The sequence below is a fragment of the Phycodurus eques genome, chromosome 17 (genome assembly GCF_024500275.1).
Source record: "Phycodurus eques isolate BA_2022a chromosome 17, UOR_Pequ_1.1, whole genome shotgun sequence".
Classification (NCBI taxonomy): Eukaryota; Metazoa; Chordata; class Actinopteri; order Syngnathiformes; family Syngnathidae; genus Phycodurus; species Phycodurus eques.
The window spans coordinates 20,643,017-20,663,428 of record NC_084541.1 but is presented as its reverse complement, the minus strand read 5'-3'; the positions used below and the strand labels follow the sequence as shown (position 1 = coordinate 20,663,428).

General features: G+C 47.3%; 3 protein-coding genes across 5 annotated transcripts; 2 read left to right on the top strand and 1 right to left on the bottom strand.

Annotated features, from left to right (window-relative positions):
- Positions 1-196: 196 nt before the first annotated feature.
- chmp1b (charged multivesicular body protein 1B) lies at positions 197-4,524 on the top strand. Its single transcript, XM_061702170.1, has 8 exons — positions 197-383; positions 1,036-1,133; positions 1,222-1,368; positions 2,743-2,811; positions 3,188-3,295; positions 3,367-3,410; positions 3,510-3,582; positions 4,029-4,524. The coding sequence occupies exons 1-8, from the start codon at positions 368-370 to the stop codon at positions 4,071-4,073; spliced, it is 600 nt and encodes a 199-aa protein (XP_061558154.1). The 5' UTR covers positions 197-367; the 3' UTR covers positions 4,074-4,524.
- Positions 4,525-5,593: 1,069 nt separating this feature from the next.
- rraga (Ras-related GTP binding A) lies at positions 5,594-11,591 on the top strand. 3 transcript variants are annotated; one of them, XM_061703370.1, is made up of 10 exons: positions 5,594-5,756; positions 6,007-6,113; positions 7,527-7,626; positions 7,718-7,784; positions 7,863-8,085; positions 8,246-8,341; positions 8,421-8,543; positions 8,635-8,726; positions 10,094-10,209; positions 11,071-11,590. In XM_061703370.1, exons 2-10 carry the CDS (start codon positions 6,087-6,089, stop codon positions 11,172-11,174), a joined length of 948 nt encoding a protein of 315 aa, XP_061559354.1. In that variant the 5' UTR covers positions 5,594-5,756; positions 6,007-6,086; the 3' UTR covers positions 11,175-11,590. The 3 variants fall into 3 exon arrangements, with proteins under 3 accessions (XP_061559354.1, XP_061559355.1, XP_061559353.1); XM_061703371.1 differs by lacking the exon at positions 6,007-6,113 and having other exon boundaries at positions 11,071-11,591; XM_061703369.1 differs by lacking the exons at positions 5,594-5,756; positions 6,007-6,113 and having other exon boundaries at positions 7,291-7,626; positions 11,071-11,591.
- cnga2b (cyclic nucleotide gated channel subunit alpha 2b) lies at positions 9,237-19,180 on the bottom strand. The gene is made up of 6 exons (XM_061703368.1): positions 19,080-19,180; positions 18,726-18,836; positions 17,760-17,924; positions 16,967-17,074; positions 16,282-16,388; positions 9,237-15,693 (listed from the first exon to the last, which is right to left on the bottom strand). The coding sequence occupies exons 1-6, from the start codon at positions 19,178-19,180 to the stop codon at positions 14,246-14,248; spliced, it is 2,040 nt and encodes a 679-aa protein (XP_061559352.1). The 3' UTR covers positions 9,237-14,245.
- Between the last annotated feature and the right edge of the window lie 1,232 nt (positions 19,181-20,412).

The following is a 20,412-nucleotide window of genomic DNA, read 5'->3' as shown; positions in this document are numbered from 1 at the left end:
GTTGAGTTTTAATCCCACGAGTGCTTCGGTTTTGGGTTGACAGTTGACAAAACAGTTGCTGCATCTCCAGGCGGCGAATGACTTTACGCTTTTCCACATCAAACATGGCGGTCACTTTGACGCACAATTCTGCGCTATTTGCGAGCGATGGGTAGCTTCCTTTTTGACGTCAGATGAGGCAACGGCACGTGACGGTGACGTCAGACGTATTTCGCTGCGACACCAGGAAGTGCGGAAGACGACGACGAGAGCGGACTGAAACCAGAGACGACCGACCGACCGACCAGTTCACCACCGATCGATCCGTCAACTTTTTTGAACACGTTTCGTTGGAAAACAAGTGCGTGACCGTCGAAGCGAGCGAACGATGCCCAACATGGATAGTATCCTTTTCAAAGCGTGTCTGACCAAGGCGAAGTCTCGGAACGACAACGCCTCCGGAGGTTCAAGCGCCGAACACGATTCCGGATTTCACCTGGACGGGACTCGTTGTGGTCACGTGTTCCAAACATTCAAACGTTGCTTCGCCGTCGTATACTTCTTTATGGATTTCAAAATACAGCTTGAGGTCTGCCGGCTCAAGGCCTTGAAAAACAAAAACAAAAACAAACCAAAAAACGGCTGTTTGGGTTTTGGAACCCCTCTAAGCAGAAACTCTTTCTCCCACCCTTGTATTATTTTATAGTTTACTGTACAGTTTCCAGTGATAGAATTGTGAGTTTAAAATATAATGGCATATTTCACATATGTTTACAAGGTCGATTTATTGATGAAGACACTCCGCTTTGCCTTTATTCATCACTGGCTACCGAGTCCTGTTATGATTTACGCTTTTATTGTTTAGTTTCAACGATTTTCGAAATGTGCGACTCCAGTGGTGCTGTGTCTGTGACGTAAAGACTTGTGAGTGTATTGAGTTTTTTTTTTTTTTTTTTTTTTTTTTTTTTAAAGCTCTGAGTCACACTCAGCCTGTGTCTTTCAAAAGTATGTGCCGTCGTTCCTTTCTATTCTATTTTCTTTAAGCGGGCACCCTAGCGCATCTTTTCAATTTAAAATTTGCTGCCAAAGAACTGCAAAAAAACTCCAAGAAATGCGACAAAGAAGAGAAATTGGAAAAGGCTAAAGTCAAGAAAGTACGTGGCTTAACTCGCTGCCGGTTGCTCCAGTCCGCTGCGGACGGTTGACATCGGTTTTCGTCTTCTTGTGCGTGCGTGTCTTCAGGCCATCCAGAAAGGAAACATGGACGTGGCGAGGATCCACGCGGAGAACGCCATCAGACAGAAGAACCAGTCCGTGACCTACTTGAGGATGGGCGCTCGGGTGGACGCCGTGGCCGCGAGGGTCCAAACCGCTGTCACGATGAACCGGGTACTTTGAATGCAATCAATCGAAAAGCGGCCAACCGTCCATGCGCCCTTGAAAGCAAGGATTGTAATTGCAGGCAAATTGCACAAGATGCCAGTGGAGCACTTCAAACGGAAAGGATCATAAAACGCCGACGCCGTACATCGAGCTTTTTTGAGTTTGACTTGCGTGTAAATTCACATTCACAGTAAACACTGAATTGAAGCGCGAATTTCACAGTCAATGATTAACATTCATTCATTCATTCATCTTCCGATCCGCTTCCCCTCACACGGGTCGCGGGCGTGCCGGAGCTGTCTTCGGGCGAGAGGCGGGGTACACCCTGAACCGGTCGCCGGCCAATCGCAGAGCACATAGAAACACACAACCATTCGCACCTACGGGCAATTTAGAGTCTTCAATCAACCTAGCACACGTGCTTTTGGCACGCGGGAGGAAACCGGAGTACCCGGAGCAAAGCCACGCAGGTACGGGGAGAACATGCAAGCGCCACACAGGCGGGGCCGGGGATGGAACCCCCGTCCCCAGAACTGTGAGGCAGACGTGCTAACCAGCCGCCTCAACGATAACATCTAAAATAAAACCGTACCTAAAAATATCTTTGAAAAGAAACAAAGCAGCCGCAGAAAGACAAATAATAAAAACACGCCCGAAGGAACATACAACTTGTGCGAAACCACATGCACACGCGAATACACGGACGTTCGCGTAAAACCGACACGAAAGGAGGACGGCGTTATTTCAGATTTTTCCATTCATTTTGTGCAGTTTGACTGCCGCGAGCTGACGAGCGGCGCTTAGTCTGCTTGTTCAAATGCACGTGCGCAATCTTCAACTCGTGTTACATGGACGATTTTATTCAGTAGTTCAATCATTCGACACGAACGCACGACAACCTCCGTGAGAGGCTCATCGATTTTCAGAAGTTCATTTTGGAGGATTTTCATGTGTAAAACTTCATTTTCGGTTGATTAACAATTTCAAAGGTAAAAAACAAATACATTGCGTTCCCAATTTTAAATGTCTAGTTTTGTTTTAATGTATGCTTTTGTTGCATCTGTGTGGTTTATTTTTATACGATAAGAATAGCGGACCATTTTGAACACAACAGTCATGATATGAAATTTTTGTTACAGAAAAGCTTTTACGGCGTTTCGTTTACAAGCCAGGTTCCGCAGCGGGTTCCTGCGATAGCGACTCTTTCATGACATGCAAATAATGGGCATGAAATCCTTTCAAAATCGTTGTGTGTCGTCAGCCACCGTCGGCTCGTAGATGCGACGGATCGTTGCCCGCAAAAGGCGGTTTGTATGTTCTGTAATGTGATGGTAAGCGTAGAAATTGTTCCGTTTTCAGCAATCGTGTGCTTCTTCTCAGGTGACAAAATCAATGAGTGGAGTGGTGAAAGGCATGGATGTCACTCTCAAGTCCATGAATCTGGAGAAGGTAGACCTTTTCATCAATATATGGAAGAATTAAATGGCTGGATAAACAAATGATGCCCTTGACAAAGAAGTGAATGCTTAATATTCAAACTGTCAGTTTTATTATTATTCTTATTATTATTATTATGCTTGTAGTTTGCGCTTGTGTCAAACGAAACTGCATCTCATAGCGAGAGCTGTTTCTAATATTTAGCTTCATGAGAAGAGCGTGTGTAGCACAAAGCTTTGTTAGGGGGGGGAGAAAGAAAAAAAAAAAAAAGGCATTTTTGCGTGTGCACCATCTTGACAAATGAAAAATACTGATTCTGAGAGGAACCTCAAATATTTCTGGGTTCACGTTGAGCTCTGTAATCATTGGATCCCTTTTTGCGTGTCAGATTTCATCCCTCATGGACAAGTTTGAGCGGCAGTTTGAGACGCTGGATGTCCAGACAGCGCAGATGGAAGACAGCATGAGCAGCTCCACAACGCTCACCACTCCGCAGGTCCGCAACGCCACCGGCAAAAGCCTTCACTCGCCTGTGCGCGCTCACGCCGTTTGCAATGTGTGTTTCAGAACCAAGTGGACTCGTTGTTGCACGAGATGGCGGACGAAGCAGGGTAACGCTCCTTGGGAAATGCGTACATTTTGTTGTCGTGTTAGTTTGATGTGATGAGCATTAAGGGGCTGCCTCATGAAGTTGGACGAACTTTGCTTAGGTTGGACCTGAACATGGAGCTCCCCCAGGGACAGATGGGCTCGGTGGGCACCAGCGTGGCCTCAGCGGAACAGGTAAAGTCGCTCGCAACCAACTCTGACCGCTTCGATTATTTTCCAACGGCCACGAGCGAGTGGTCAAGAGCGTGAAGGGGCTTCAGAGACACTCTGAAAACAGTGGGATGTGCAACCGCAAATAGCCAAAAGCCGCGTAGAATTGATGCCTATTAAATTGCTTTGGAATTTTAATTATTTTTTTTTTTAACCCCACAAAATTCTTAAATAAGCGGGGTTAAACCACCAAAAATGCTTTTTGGCATTGGTCCCCCCACAAAAAGAGGAAAAATGAAAACAAATGGAAAAAATAACTCTGTGACGAGGTAACTCGGCGGATGCCGAACCGCGAGCGTGGCGGCGGGGGGGCCCGCCGCGCGGCAACAACAAAGTCGGAGAATTACAGGGGGGGGAAAAAACGGTAAGTGTCCTAACGTCTGCTAACCGAGGCTCGTTGTTGTGTGAAGGACGAGCTGTCTCAAAGGCTGGCCAGACTGCGAGAACAAATATGAAGGGCGAGCCAGCGCAGCGCAGCGCAGCGCAGCGCAGCGACGTCGCACCACAGAGACCCCTGAACATGACTTCCGGCGCATCTCTCCTCTTCACCTTGCTGATTCTCTCTGTGGACCGTAGCTCCTGTTGCTTTGGTCTTTTTAACAACATATAACTTAAAGACATTGTAAAACTTCTTTTGGATTCGAACAGAAATGCTGATCATGGGGAAATGTTCTTCTAAAGCGCAATACACTGAAGAATGTGGTATTTCTTTCACCACCTGTAGGCCATATAATTGCGGTGAAGAAGAGTTGCTTCGGGAAGGTCTTTTGTTACTCATACTGCATAACCTGTTGTTCTTGTCCTGGCTTGTGAAAGATAATTCCCACAGTTTGTGTGGTAATCTACTGATCGTTTGCTTCGGGGTTACACTTTGCCGATTACACACAATAAACTTTTATAATAATACTTGTCTTAATACTTTGCTCAATGCCATGTAACTGGATTACATTTATCCATTTATTAATTGATTTATGTTTTTTTTTTTTTTTTTTTTTTTTAATATAAATAGCGCTTGTACTCATAGCCAATCAATCACCGGGCACTTGTAGACAAACAAATACTTCGCGTGTGTATTTACACATCGGGCACATTGCAGCACGGGTGAATATTGTAGTTATGCAACAAAGAAATCAATATACGGTTGGTCAATTTATGCTAAGCAGTTGGGCTGCAACTGATGATTGTTTGGATGAACGATTAATCTGTAGATTCTTTTTAATTAATAGGTAATCAGATTGAGAAATACACTCAATCCCTTTCTCAAAAAACGGAATTTCAGAAAGTGCACAAACACGAAGTGACTATGATTCAGTGACTGGTTTGGTCCAAAAAAGGTCAGAAAATTGGGAATTTTCATTGTTTTCCAAAGTAAAAGCAAATGTTTGTGAATGATTTATTTAAAAAAAAAGCACACACAAAGATAATCAGTCTGCTTAAGTGGAGGATGACAGAAATCTGCGAATATTTACTGTTCAGACGAAATAGTTGTCAATTGATTAGTTCTACTACACAGTTCAACATATTTAAAGAAACAATGTTATTGGAGACAAAGCGAACAGTTATAATTATTGTGATTTTGCTTTTTTTTTTAATTATTCAATTGCACGATGTAACATTGAACAAAAATAATGTAATGACTTGTGATATCTAGTTCATTTTTTTTCAAATAAAAACGACACATTTTCACTGAACATTTTTTACATTTGTAAAAAAAAAAATTCATCTCAACTCATTTCATTGACTGATGAATTTAGAAGTCAAATATACATTTTTTATTTGACGAAAATAGTGCGCTATCTTTCAACATTCGTACTTTTCAACGTGTGCAATCTTTTTAAAATGTCAATATGCGCTACAATACGCTCCGGTTTATACTGTAATGAAGACAATGGAAAAGGATAATGAATCGCTGGCGTTACGCAACCGGAAATGACGTCAGCATTCCCGCGTGCCTATCGGACAAAGGTGAGGGCAACGTCAGGTCATGTGACTGCGGCGTAAACAGGAAGCAGCTGATCTCAACTCTTGTGTGTCTTGAGTTGGAGCCCTTCAGATAATCTACAAAAGTGGATTCTTCAACGCCCGTAATCCGATGTCTACTACAGTTTGAACACAAGTCAACTTTTTGTCCACGTCGGGTAAGCTGCTCTGATTCTAGTTGGAAGTTTATTTAGCTAGCGGCTAAGCTACACGCCGTAAATCTGTAGCGTTTGTTTCGCTCGCCTGAGCGGCGATATTGTTACGCGACGCGACGGAGAGTGCGCTTGGATGAAGTTAGACCATCGTGAGAATGTCGCTTGTTCGTGCGCATGCTCGTTTTGAGCTCGTCTGCGCGTGACGCGTTTGCAGCGAAAAGTGGACAAGAGCTCAGTGCCAAATTGTGTGCAGGGCGAGCAAGAGGCGAGCAAGAGGCGAGCTGCGCACCAGAAGTCATCCCAGCCGCAGCTCGTTGCGAACTTCCCAAGGCGATGTCCAGTTCAGCCATGAAGAAAAAGGTCCTCCCAACACAACCGCGTTTGGGTTTTGAGTGGCACCGTCAGATGTGCGTTAGTTCCACAGTGCGGTTAATGATCGGCATATTATAATTTGGGGTTTCCATTTCAACGGATCACCACCTGGCGGGGGAAGATGCCGGTCCGACGTGGCAGGCCCAAACGTATTGCGAGGGTCTGCTGGGAACGTCTGGCGGAATCCCCCGTCAGAAGGAGTTTCAACTCCCACCTCCGACAGAACTTTGCTCACGTTCCGGGGGAGGCGGGGGACATCGTGTCCGAGCCGACCGCGTTCCGCGCCTCCATTGCCGAGACGGCCGACCGGAGCTGTGGCGGCGCTCCCCGAACACGTTGGTGGACACCGACGGTGAGGGATGCCGTCAAGCTGAAGAAGGAGTCCTATCGGGCCCTTTTGCCCCGTGGGACCCCTGAGGCAGCCGATGGGTACCGGCTGGCCGAGCGGAATGCGACTTTGGTGGTCGCTGAAGCAAAAACTCGGACATGGGAGGAGTTCGGTGAGGCCACGGAGAAAGACTTCCGGACGGCTTAGAGGAAATTCTGTTCGGTCCGCGTACGACCGGAGTCAGAGTTTGGTCCGCATCGCCGGCAGTAAGTCAGACTCGTTTCCGGTGAGGGTCGGACTCCGCCGAGGCTGCCCCTTTGTCGCTGGTTCTGTTCATAACTTTTATGGACAGAATTTCAAGGCGCAGAGGGGGTCCGGTTTGGTGGCCTCGGTATTGCATCTCTGCTTTTTGCAGATGATGTGCTTCTGTTGGCCTCATCAGGCCGTGATCTCCGACTCTCACTGGAGCGCTTCGCAGCTGGGATGAGAATCGGCACCTCCGAATCTGAGACCGCGGTCCTCGGTCGGAAAAGGGCGGCGTGCCCTCTCCGGGTCGGGGATGAGATCCTGCCCCTAGTGGAGGAGTTGAAGTATCTCGGGGTCTCGTTCACGAGTGAGGGAAGAACGGAACGGGAGATCGACAGGCGGATCGGTGCGGCGTCCGCAGTGATGCGGACTTCGTATCGGTCCGTTGTGGTGAAGGAGGAGCTAAGCCGAAAGGCGAAGCTCTCGACTTACCGGTCGATCCACGTTCCTACCCCCACCTACGGTCACGAGCTGTGGGCATCTGATTCGGGCGCCTCCCCGGTGAGGTGTTCCGGGCACGTCCCGCCGGGAGGAGACCCCGGGGACGACCCGGGACACGCCGGAGAGACTACGTCCTTCGGCCGGCCCGGGAACGCCTCGGGATCCCCCCGGAAGAGCCGGACGAAGTGGCTGGGGAGAGGGAAGTCTGGGCGTCCCCGCTGGAGCTACTGCCCCCGCGACCCGACCTCGGATAAGCGGTAGAAAATGGATGGATGGATGGATGGATGGATGGCGTTTCACTGATCTTGTCGAACGCGTCTTTTCAGGTGTTATTGATGGGGAAAAGCGGGTCGGGAAAGACCAGCATGAGATCAATCATCTTTGCCAATTACATTGCTCGAGACACGCGTCGCCTTGGAGCAACAAGTGAGAACCTCCAACGGAGTCGAGTCGTACTGTTCTGTTCTGTTGTTGTTTTTTGAACGTAATCTTCTTCTTGTTGTTTTGTGAACTGCAGTTGACGTTGAACACTCCCACGTGCGCTTTCTTGGCAATCTCGTTCTAAACCTTTGGGACTGTGGAGGGTAAAGTCGATGAGTTGATTATTTGCCAGCTTCTGATTGATACGTGACGGAACAAGCGCCTCCTCTTTGTCCTCCCAGACAAGACACGTTCATGGAGAACTACTTCACCAGCCAGCGGGACAACATCTTCAGGAATGTGGAGGTGCTGATTTATGTTTTCGACGTGGAGAGCCGCGAGCTGGAGAAAGACATGCATTACTACCAGTCGTGTCTGGAAGCCATCCTGCAGAATTCCCCCGACGCCAAAGTCTTCTGTTTGGTGCACAAAATGGATCTGGTGCAGGAGGACCAGAGAGACTTGGTAAGGCGGATGGTAGTCATTGTGGTTTTTTTTTTTTTTTTTACGCATTTTCCACAAATCTGTCTATTGCCGGAATCGATACGCAACCGTAAATAGTAGAGATTGTTATCCGGTCGCAAGTGTGTGTGTACTGTATGCTGTGCGCGTGTGGCCGCGACAGATCTTCAAAGAGCGCGAGGAGGACTTGAAGAGACTGTCGCGACCTTTAGCTTGCACGTGCTTCAGGACGTCCATCTGGGATGAAACCCTCTACAAGGTTTGCCCGCGTGACCGGCCGGCAGATGTTTTCGGGTAATAATTCCGAGCGACGCTAGCGCGAATCTGAACTCCCGCAGGCGTGGTCCAGCATTGTGTACCAGCTGATCCCAAACGTCCAGCAACTGGAGACCAACCTGAGGAACTTTGCGCAGATTATCGAGGCAGATGAAGTCCTTCTGTTCGAGAGAGCAACTTTCCTGGTCAGATCAACTCGTGACGCACAACAGAGTCTGCGCACGTTGGATGCGTCCACAACTAAACGGATATCGGGTACGACTGCTTTCAATGCAGGTGATCTCCCACTATCAGTGCAAAGAGCAGCGCGACGCTCACCGATTTGAGAAGATCAGCAACATCATCAAACAGTTCAAACTCAGCTGTAGGTAAGTGTGGCCGAAGTTCAGTCGCTACGCAAACTAGTTCAAAGATCAGTTCGCTGTTCCAAAAATCAGCTCGTTCAGTTCATAATTCAAAATTTGGAACTCCGTTAACCATTCCAAAAATCAACTCGTCCATAGCGGTTTAGTTTTTTCTCCATATATTGCTGACGGCCTTTCCCCCCTCAAAATACCGGCATTTCAGTTCCCCATTGTTGCCGCGTTTTCGGGTCCTCGCTCGTAGCCGGCTTGCAGCTTTCACCCGACATTCTCAAAAACAGGAGGAAAAACGTGTTGCTTGAATTGGAGTCTTTTTTATTTTATTTTTTGTACTTTTATTCGTAATGTGCAAACAACAACACGGTATGACAGGAACGACGGTGAAAGGACAGTGATGACTTTGCATTCCGTGCAGCGCCGGCTGACTATATAAACAAAATATTTCACTTGTTCTCGTCTCATATTACAAAACAAAATACATAATGACAATGTGATTGTACGGTTTTAACTGAGGCATTCTGATACACACAATAATTTTCCAAAGAATCCTATTTTACAAATATGCACTCTATGACAAAAGAACCACCAAAGAACACATTCACTCCCATTTATTTACGCATTCTCACGCAGCTGCGACGTGCGTCCCACGAATGGCGTCCCGCAAGTCCCGAACAAAACCCGCCGCTCTTGAATGAAAACGTTGGAACACCGTTCGCACACGCCAGAACGAGCGCCGTCTCCGTTAGGTTCGTCGGGCAGAAATCAACTTCAGTTGAGTTCACGTTTGCACAAAATACGAACTTTGGTTCGTTGAACACATTCGGGTACAAAACGGCGGCGCTGCGCGCTACCAGACGTTAGCTTGTCATCATCAGTAGTTAGTTGGTACCAGAGTAGTTATAGAGCTAGATAAAGTTGCAAAATCTTTTTTTTCTTATTCTTTACTGTATTAATGAAAATGTCATTAATCAATTTAATCAAATAGGTGAAGGAAAAAAACTTCAGAAATACAAAGGAACCAATACATTTTAATTAACTGATTTGAGGGGGGAAAAAACTAAGTAATGCAATAAATATTACAGGATTCTTTATAATGTTGTTAAAATGGGGGGTAGAATTGCTGTGGACACACGACTGCACGCAAGCCAGGAGCTGCCATGAAAACATAAAAACAAATAAAAAGCTTGCCGTGTCTTGCACTTGTCACTTCCTTTCTCAATAGTTGATGTGTAAAGTGTGTTACTGCCACTCACAGGACTGGAGATGTCCTGGCATTTGAGAATGATTCTCCCCCCCCGATCAGAAGAGTCAGAAAATGACTGCCATTCTCGTAGCGAATTGTTTTTGTTCTGTTTTCTTCCCCTCCGTTTCAGTAAACTGGCAGCCTCTTTCCAGAGCATGGAAGTGAGGAACTCCAACTTTGCGGCCTTCATTGACGTCTTCACCTCCAACACATACGTCATGGTCATCATGTCAGACCCGTCTATTCGTAAGTCGTCAGCCAATCGTGCGCTGGAGCCTCCGCAGTCACGCAAAAAAAAAAAAAACCCCAACAAATCTTCAAACTCATTTCACGTCAGCTCGTTCAGCATCTAAAGGAGTAACTCACAAGTCTTGTGCTTTTTCAGTGCACATTCAATTATCTCAGCTTTTAAGGTATTTTAAAGTTTGATAGTGCTTGGGTAAATATGTTTTATGAATACTAGTGGAAATAGGATGATTTAATAATAATTCAAATGTTTTTTTTAAGTCATTTATATTGTTATAAATTTTACAATAAGTGGTATATTTAGAGAAAGAACATCAGTTTTAAGGTATTTTCAAGTCTCATGCATATATTTTTCGTGCTTTTAGCATTTTTGAAGTATTATTATTATTATAGTCATGAGTCGTGGTGTAAATTACATTTTGTTTCATTTTTTTGTGTGATGCTACTCCCGAAGCTTGTAATGATAACCGCAGAACCATCAATGGACCCTACTTCATGTACAATTAACAAAATATCAATTGCACGTAGAAGTGAATTTGATCAAGCACATGCTAATGTCAACACTACCTACCTAATTGCTGCAGTACTTCTAAGATGCTACTAGATGACACTAGTATGAGTGCAGTGGTAAAATATTAGTGAAAAAGATTGCATGTTGAGTTCACGCAGCTTTAAGAAGTGTGAGAGTTTGAGCCTGAAACAAATGAATGAACTTATTTTCAATGGGAACGTTATTTGCAACTTGGAAGTCAACTAGCAATCACAGAACGTATCGTGTTCGACTTTGGAGGTTCCGCTGTAAGCCCCTCAGTTGTGTTTAGTCGAATAACCCCGCGAATAAATTGCCGTGTTTTTCCGCAGCCTCCGCAGCCACCCTCATCAATATCCGCAATGCTAGGAAACACTTTGAGAAGTTGGAGCGCGTGGACGGACCCAAGCACAGCCTTCACATGCGAATGCGCTAGGCGCCGAGCATCCTCGTCGGACCGTCTCAGCCAATCAGCTCCCGGATCTCGGATCGCAGCTCCTTTTCTAAACGCGAGGAGGCCGCATCCTCGCGTTCAATCACGCTTAACATGAGGACTTTACTTTTTTTTTTTTTTTTTTTTTCTTCTTCCCGGTCACTTTAAGAATCTCGAGCGGTGCCGTTTTTTTTTTTTGTTTTCTCGTCAACTATTTGTCCTCCTGTGGCCTATTAAACAATGAAATGAAACCATGTGTTTACTCTGAAGGGGGATGTGATGTACCTCACTGTTGTGTACCGAAGACCCCAGTGTTCCGGGGGGGGGGGTCTCTCCTCTTTTTTTTTTGTCGTCAGTATGAAATGAAACAGCTACTCCGCCAATGTATGTGTGCTGTTCTTTGAAAATACAAGCAATATAGTTTTCTTCAGAAATACCCTGTGTCTTTGTGTCTTCAGGATATTTGACGACAAAACTTTGCCCACCCCTGAAAAGCCAGGAAGGAGGTCCACTCCCATGAAAAACTATTTGCCCACTTCTTCAGTTTCCCCACTTTACTGTTTAAGATCATCAAACAAATGTAAATATCATAAAGAACAGTGTTAGGGTTTAAAATTAGGGTTTCAAAACCGGCTTAGGGTTTCAATGTAGGTTTTTCAAAAAGGGGTTAGGTTTCAAAGTAGGGTTTCCAAACAGGGTTAGGGTTTCAAAATGCGGTTAAGGTTTCAAAGTCGGGTTTCTAAATGGAGTTGGGGTTTCAAAACGGGGTTAGGGTTTCAAAATGCGGTTAAGGTTTCAAAGTCGGGTTTCTAAACAGGTTTGGGGTTTCCAAGTAGGGTTACAAAACGAAGTTAGGGTTTTAAATTAGGGTTTCAAAGTAGGTTTTTCAAAAAGGGGTTAGGTTTTCTCACTATGATTTTAAAACTGGGTTAGGGTCTCATGTCGGGTTGGGGTTTCAAAGCAGTGTTTCAAAACGGGGTGACGGATTAAAAGCAAGGTTTCAAAACAGTGTTATGGTTTTAAAGTAGGGTTTCAAAACAAGGTTAGGGATTCAAAACAGCCTGAAATGTCAAATGTTACTCAAATGTCACAAATTATTTGAATTTTTGACTGAGAAGTCCGGAAATGAGAGTTTGGCAAAAGTGCGGAATTTTGAAATCTCAAATGCGTTGGCAACCCGGCTGTCCTGGCTTCCTTTGTGACCTCCCGGATGAGCCGTCGCCGTGCTCTTGGGGTCAGTTTTGTTGGGCGACCACTCTTAGTAACATTCACCACGCTTCCATTGTTTCTCCTTTTGAGGATAATGGCTCTCATGGTGGTTTGCTGGAGTCCTAAAGCTTTCGAAATGTCTTTGTCACCTTCCCCGACCGATCGATGTCAATTTCTTTGCTTCTCACCTGCTCTCGAATTTCTTTGGATTCTGGCATTTTGTCACAGCTGTTTCGGATCTTTTGGCCAACTTCATTTTGTCAAACAGGTTCTATTTCAATGTTTTCTCTATCGAGCGACTCGGGGTCGAGTGGGTTCGTGCAAATGAACCCAAAAATGTGATTAGCCACAGTTAATGAATGAACGATTTAGGGGGGCCAGTGAATAGTTTTTTCCCTTAATAAGTCAAATCACCCTTGAAAAACTGCATTGCGTGTATACTTGGCTTATCTTTGTCTTATATTTACCTTTGTTTGCTGATCTTCAACATAAAAAAAGCAACTGTACAGTGCACACTGTGGTCGTCGGCGAGCTCACATATCTCGTTGAATTCAATCGAAATAAAAAGCAGCACTTTTAAAACGGGAACCTGACTCGTCGTGACGCGCTCCAAAGAAATCGTCAGCCGAGCCGCAACACACACACACTCCGCGAGCAGGACAGACGAGTTGCACGCACGCCCGTTTAGATTGCCACACACACAAAAAGACTCATTGGAATGTGGTTGGATGGAAGCGTCGCAAGTTACCTCACTTGTTTTTCCTGCCAATGCGACTAAATTCACAAATTACATGAGCGTTTATTAACGTGCTATTTCGCATCCTGGATATATTCAAGTTATGAAAAGCAAATGACGCTGCACAGAAGGCCTGCAGCAGTTGTCCTGCATGTGCCATATGGCGACTAACTGTTGAAAGTGTGTCGGGGAGGAGGGGCTGCACCTGTTCAAAAGTGTTCCCAGTTGCCCCCGGCAGCACGGAACAACTAACAAGCACCTTTTCAGCGAATGGAACACAAAAACAGCTGCGTGTCCTTTCCCCCGATTTAGTTTTGGGCCGAGTTTAAAAAGAGACATAAACCGAAGGCGGCAGTAGATTTGTACAGATTCAAAAGGGTTCAATCTGATGGCTGACAAATTGTAATCTCCCAGTTTGGCAACAGAAGCGACCTCATTAGATAAATGAAGTAAGTGCACTGATGAGTGATTATTACGCAATGTGGGAGATTCCCAAACCAGCTCGTCGGCTTCCTCTTAATTCAACGATGAGGCGTTCAGGGCCAGAATGTGATGGATTTGAAGCCTTCTTTTTCTAGGGGTTTACCACAAGTTTAGCGCACGGGGTCAACCTCGCAGTGGACTCCCGCAATTGGCAGGGTAGGGTAGGGACGGAGCCAGACCCAAAATAGGCATCATCCGCGGAGAACTGATGCCCATTTTTTCTTTTTTGGGGTGACAAAAATGCAGAGAGGTGAATCTGCGGGTGCAAAAACCGTGAGCATGCAGGGGTCCGCTGTATACTTAAAGGCTATTCAAATAAGGCCGCTGTCGGTAATGAAAGCGAAATATCAAAGAATAAAAGAAACTGTAAAAAAAATAAATAAATAAACTACTTGTCTAAAGTTCAGTTGCTGTACGAACTGTATTTATATGCTGGGGGCGTGGCCCAGTGAGCAACACGCCGAGCTGGAGCCATAAGTTGCGGCTCCGGCAGCTCCTTGCGAGTGTTCTCGTTTTGCATTTGTGCGTTTGACTGTTTGCCCCGTTGGAGGGCGAGGGCATGCCAGTGTCTGAATTGCTGTTTTGCCCCACTTGACTCGAGCGGCGGCCCAAACTCGACAAGCTCACACGTTAGGGCACTTGTAATTCAAGGTACGAGTGCACTCCGAAGAGTAGAGTCACCTGCGTGGACGGGAGGCCGAGCGCGAGCGTCACCGACCGTCCCCTCCAGATCGGCGTCGGCGCCGCGGTCCGTTTGATTCACCCGCCGCTCCAGCAGCGTGATGCGCCGCTTCAGCCTCTGCTGCGTGTGCGCGTAGTCGCAGAGAAGCCGCGAAACGCGAGTGTGGAGGCTGTCCAGGGAGGATTCCAGCCTCTCCACCTTCTCTTCCGTGTCTTCCCGCCGCAGGCCGGCGCTCTCGGCGTTGTCCTCCAGCATCCCCTCCTTGATCAGGATCTCACGGCCCCTCTCCTCCAGGACCGTCCGAGCGTCCGGATACTCCGTCACGGCCTCCATCAAGTCGTCCTTGGAGAGGCAGAACAGATCCGAGTAGCCCAGACTGCGAATGTTGGCGGTCCGCCGGTTGCCCGTTTTGCTTCCTTTAATATTCAAAATGCTGATTTCTCCAAAGCAACTGCCGGCGACGAGGAGGGCGTACTGCGTCGCCCCGTCGTCTCCCACCACGGCCAGCTTGCCCTCTTTGATGATATACATCTCCTTCCCGATGTCGCCTTTCCTGCAGATGTAGTCTCCGGGACTGAAGACCTGCGGCCGCAGTTTGAGCACGAGCTCCACCAGCAGTCCCGCCTCACAGTCTTGAAAGATGCGCACTTTCTTCAAGGTCTCCAGGTGGACGTTGATGGCGATCTCGGCTCGCAGTTTGTCGGGCAGGTTCTTGAGCACCTCCCGCTCGTCCACGGCTTTCTTGTTGAGCCAGAGGTAGTCGAACCACTTGATGATGCGCGTCTCCAGTTCTTTGCTGACTTTGCGGAAGTGCATGTAATGTTTGACGGCGTCGATCCGAGCCTGGAACTCGGCACGGGTGGCGTTCATGTTGGAGATCATGGAACCGACGTTTCCCACAATTGTGGCAAAGATCAGAACGCCGACCAGAAAATCAAAAACCACAAAAAGGTACTCTTCGTCTCGCACCGGCGCAGGCATCTCTCCGATAGTGGTAAGAGTGAGAGTGGACCAGTACAGACAGTAGACGTAACTCCGAGTTAGAGAGGAATACTCCGGTTTGGAGATGTTCGGAAACACCCAAGTGTCTGAGCCCAACCCTAAAGACTTGGAGATGGCGTAGTAGATGCAGGCGTTCCAGTGAATGATGACCAGGATGTAGAGCACCAAGTTGCAGATGCGGAAGATGTTGGGGTAGTCGGTGCGCGTCTCGGTGCGGTCAAAGAACTCGAACATCCGCGGGAAGCGCAGCAGGCGGTTGAACCTGAGTTGAGGCGTGTGGATGCCGGTGGAGAAGTAGGCCAGGTCGGTGGGCAGGATGGACACCACGTCCAGCTTGAACTGCAACGTACGCACGTAGTTGTCCCTGAGCTTGCTGTGGTCCTTCACCAGGAGGCCTTGCTCCAGGAAGCCTGGAAGCAAAGCAAATCCAAACTTCACGTTGCGGTCACGCGTCTGGTCAGCGGTGTTCGGCTCCACCCTTCTCCCGATCGCGTATCCCGGCCACCGCGGCGAACTTCGGCATTCGGCAAAACTGCTGAGAGCGCCTCCTTCCGGCTCGGGCAAACGCCGGAGGCCTACAACCTGGCTCATACGTTTACGTTTGTCTTTTGTTTCGCACAGGATGTCTACAAGAGCTAACAAAGATGATCATATGTGATGTTTACGTATACATCATATCACATTTGCATCAATAAACGGTACGCGTACTGTATTTTAACTTTTGTCCGACCATACCAGCCGTAAAGAAAACACAATTTTAGCAAGTTGGGCTTCAAACCATCATTGCATTTCTATACCGATTGTCCACATCGGGCTCACGAGTGACTTGAAGCCTAGCGCAGCCGACTGAGTGAGAGGCTGGTTTTACAATCACAACAATAATAATAAAGTGATATGTGAATCGTCAAATGTAACCTGCCTGACAGATTATCACCCTGATGTTGTTGTCGGGCTGCAGTTCATCTTAAGGATTGCTATGAGATTTCAAAAGGTGTCACCTGTGCGGAGTCGCACGCAAGTGTCCGCGATGTAGACGAGGTCAGCGAGGTAGTCCAGCACCAGCCAGACGATGTAGTTGGCCACCTGCAATCGATCGAAACACGCCCTGCGGATTCAAACGGACAGAGATTCATCGCAGTGCGACCGTTGTCGGACTTCATCCCAAAAGACGTCTTGCCCGTCATCAGAATCAGAATCATCTTCATTTGCCAAGTATGTCCCAAAAACACACGAGGAATTTGTCTCCGGTAGTTGGAGCCGCTCGAGTACGACAAGACATTCAATTGACAGAGAACACTTTGGAGACATAAAGACATTGACAACAACAAAAAACAGTCACTGAGCAATAAAGGGTTGCTAGTTATCTGCTAATGCCGGTACATTTATTTTTTATTTTTTATTTGTTGGGACAATTGTGCAAAAAGAGTCCTCTAGCACTTAGAGCAGTTCGAATGAATAATATTGCCATAGTCCGGCGCAAAACGAGCTTTGTGCAAAGGGCGCCGAGACTTCAAGCGAGTAGTGCGATCATCTGGGACAATGTCGATTGTGCAAATGTTGCAGATACTCCTCAGTCAGTGTGCAAATGGAGCAGATGCTACTCTGGCATGAGTGGCCGGTATCGGTCAACAACAGATATGCAAATAGTGCGGCGTGGCGAGACGACGACATATATACCATTACCTCGCCACAACGAGGAACCAGTTGTAGAGCACCGCTGCAGCGATGACGAATAACCAGCGGTAGTAGGCGTCGGCAGATGGGGACACCACAAAAACGGCCCATTTTCCCCTAAAGGCATCAACAGAATTGTGTTAGTCGCTGTGGGAGCGTTGAAGACTTTACCGTCTTGTTTTTGATCTCGTACAGAATTGTTCAAAGATTCCAAACTGCTGACGACAGCCTTCAAAGGAACAGTAAGGAGCACGTTTTGTTTTGAGGTGGCTAAAGTCTCGTTTTGTTCGTTCGTCACTTGCTGAATGCGGAACGTCACGTGACCAAACCCCAGAAAACGGGGCAGCTGACTTCCTGCGTTTGCTCGCCTAACGAGCGCGATGACGTGATCGTCCGAAGGCGAACTTGCTCAAATGTTGCGTTCTTTACGGCCGGCGTCTTCGGACAAAAGTTTAATACGTGTATCTCATCTATTTATACAAATATGATAGGATATATGCAAACACGAATGAGGCCAAAACATCGACTATTGTAATCTGTAGTGACATTTTGTGTTTATAAAAAAAGATGTGCTGTTGAAAGTCCCGCCGGTTGCTTTGACCCGGTGACCTTCACCAGACGACGACAGGAAGCGCTTAACCCGTTTTGCCGAACGCGGAAGTAGGTTACGCATAGACCGGATGATGTAAAAGTAGCAAGTAGCTAAGGCTAAAGAAGCTAAGCCAGCGGCTGCCTGTCTGCGCCGAGCTTCACTCGTTTTGCTCCTCACCGAACAGTAACAAAGATGCGGTTCGTGACGCACCTCAGGATGCCTCCGGCGTCCGTTTGCGTGTCGCCGGTGCGGCTGGGGGCCTTGGTGAGCTCGGGGCCTCTGAAGCGCTCCAGGAAGGAGTCGGGTCGCTCCTGCTCCTGCGCCGCTAAGCTCCTGCGAGCCCATTCCCTCAGTCTCAGCACCAGGCTCGCCAGTCTGACGCGACAGTCGGCGACATTTGCACACTCGTCAAATCGCGTCGTCGCTCTCTCGAATGCATTTTTAAACCTCAGGTGGCCAGAAATGATCTCGACGCGGGAGCCGACAAAAAACGATAGCCGGCCCGCCGCACGCAACGTAAGAATAAGCAACACGATGTCGTCTGCGTCCAATATTCCGCCTTTGAAAATATAATCACGTGCAGTTTTGACTTTATGCAGTACTTATCCCCGTCGTGTATGGCCAAATCCTCGAGTTATGTTCATCATGCAAATAATGCTAAAATGCTTTATGCTAAAATTTCATGTCATGCTTTTCATAACCTTATGCATTTGATGATATATTGCACAGTTGTCATTTGGTTGAGTAACTGGATATTTACGTCATTCTGATGGCTTTTGGGTGTGTACGCATGGAAGCTAAATTTATGAAAGGGTCCTTGGAAACAATTCTCAACCGTAAAGGCTTCCTGGACCTAAAAAGTCTGAGAACTCCTGCTATACACCGTAGAATATTAGCCAATACAATATATTTATCCTTTAAAAAGATAAGGCGGGGTTTGGAATGACGCTGTCAGACTTAAAGGAGAACTATTACATTTTTTTTTTTTTTTTTTTTTTTTTTTTTACACAATTTAAGAGAGTTCTCAGAAGTCTAAATAACATGTCTGTGACATTAAGTACCCTGAGGATTCAAAATCCATTGAACTATTGATGAGATGAACGAATGAAAGAAGAAATAAATGGCGGTCCGCATGAACGAAGAGGGCGCCATGTTTCGCCGCATGGCTTTTCGAACCTCGAGACGGCTGCATTCCTTTGGAGAGAGTTCCTCGAGTTGCCACCGCGAGGATCGAGAGCAGCGACCCTCCGAAGCTCCGAGGACGTCTCGTCGCAGACGGATGGAACCCTGCAAGGTGGGTTCAAACAAAACCAGAAAAAGGGCACGTCAATCCTGCCCTGCGGCTGACGGGCGACCAGTCTGGGGTCTGCCCCGCCCGGTGCCCAAAGTCCAACCCGGAGAGGCTCCCGCCCACCATCCGCCCTAGCGATGAGGAGCGCCGCATGAATGCGACTGATCTCAAATAATCGACTGCTCAGTCGTACGGCCTTTTTTTTTTTTTTTTCCCCCCCCCCCCAATGTTCTTCTCACCTGCTTAGAATACTCTCGGCTCGCTCGATCTCCTCCTCCAAGCTGGTCTTGACTGACAGGCTGTGGGGGGAGCGATCTCGCTCAGGTGTGTGGCCCGTCATCGTCATCGGATGGCAGGCGAGGTTGCGAGTTGATGGCGTGCACGTCAGGGACCCGCGGGTGTCGGTGGCGGTCCCTCACATGGTGATTGAGGCGTGTGCAAGGGAGGGGGCAACTGAAAATGGAAAAACAGCCGCTCACGGGCAAGACTGGCAAAACGGGCCCTGCGCAGCCTCCCGAGCGCTAAGAGGTATTTCGACGACTGTTACCGCCGTGCGACTAATTAGACGATCATTAATGAAAACAGGCGGAGGCGTCTTGAAGCTCTCCCGCGGGAGCGGTGTCACTTGGGTAACTGCTGGGCTGTGTGTGTCTGCTGCCTATGCCGACACACACACACACACACACACACACACCTGCTTGACAAGAGAAAACAACAGCGCGACCTCCCGAATGCTCTCAAACAAGTTCGTCACAAAACACAGACGCTCTTCCACTAATCGCTTGCATAAAAGGTCGGAGCAGGGGAAAGATTTCAAAGTAAACAAATTATATATATATATAATAATAATTACATTTTTATTTGGATTGGATGGATTTCTTGTTCCATTTTCCACACTGAGGACCAAATAATAGTTGAATATTAATAATGATGAAACCCTACTCATTTTGTATTGGTGGGTGAAAAAAAAATCAATTGCTTAAAATATCCCATTTAGACATTTAAAAATCACTGTCCAGTGCAAAAAAACAGGAAGAAATTATTTGTCACAAAATATGCACAATAACATGCTAAAATCAATGTATTATAATAAAAGGAAGTGTAGTCGTTCCTACCTTTGGCAACTTCGTCAGTCCAGTAACCTCTGACCTCACACAAATCCACCGAGCCAGTCCATCTGCTTGTACGACAACATGCGGCGGAGAGATTCCGCTCAATACATGCAATCACATAACAAAGCCCGAGCTCCTCCGACTGCGGAGTGTGCCCACTTGGCACGGAGGCAGGAAGGATGGCAGAAGAGGGTGATGGAGGGCGGGAGAAATTGCACAAGCTGGAGGGGGGAGAGAGAGAGCGAGAATGATCATCTAGGAAACCGTCTTTGCGGGAACTCTGGTGTGCACTTCACAGCCAGGACAGCAAGTTTTGCAGGGTCTTCCTTCCAGCCGTGTGCTGGAGCCTACATCCGATAAGTCGCAGTCAGTCCTCTTGGAGTGTTGGCGAAAGTGACAGATGCCTGCAGACGTTGACAGCAAACAGTGAAGAACAAAACAAACGTACAATGTGGCAAAC

Bases quoted from the DNA above. Each gene is read 5' to 3' on its own strand.
- chmp1b (XM_061702170.1), top strand. The intron at 3,296-3,366 runs GTCCGCAACGCC...TGTGTGTTTCAG, and splicing joins CAACGCTCACCACTCCGCAG to AACCAAGTGGACTCGTTGTT. The intron at 3,583-4,028 runs GTAAAGTCGCTC...TGTTGTGTGAAG, and splicing joins GCGTGGCCTCAGCGGAACAG to GACGAGCTGTCTCAAAGGCT.
- rraga (XM_061703369.1), top strand. From the start codon at position 7,473: ATGGATGGATGGATGGATGGCGTTTCACTGATCTTGTCGAACGCGTCT. The intron at 8,342-8,420 runs GTTTGCCCGCGT...GAACTCCCGCAG, and splicing joins GGGATGAAACCCTCTACAAG to GCGTGGTCCAGCATTGTGTA. The intron at 8,727-10,093 runs GTAAGTGTGGCC...CCTCCGTTTCAG, and splicing joins CAGTTCAAACTCAGCTGTAG to TAAACTGGCAGCCTCTTTCC.
- cnga2b (XM_061703368.1), bottom strand. From the start codon at position 19,180: ATGACGGGCCACACACCTGAGCGAGATCGCTCCCCCCACAGCCTGTCA. The intron at 16,389-16,966 runs GTAATGGTATAT...TTGAATCCGCAG, and splicing joins TGGTTCCTCGTTGTGGCGAG to GGCGTGTTTCGATCGATTGC. The intron at 15,694-16,281 runs GTGACACCTTTT...CTTTGCTTCCAG, and splicing joins TTGCGTGCGACTCCGCACAG to GCTTCCTGGAGCAAGGCCTC.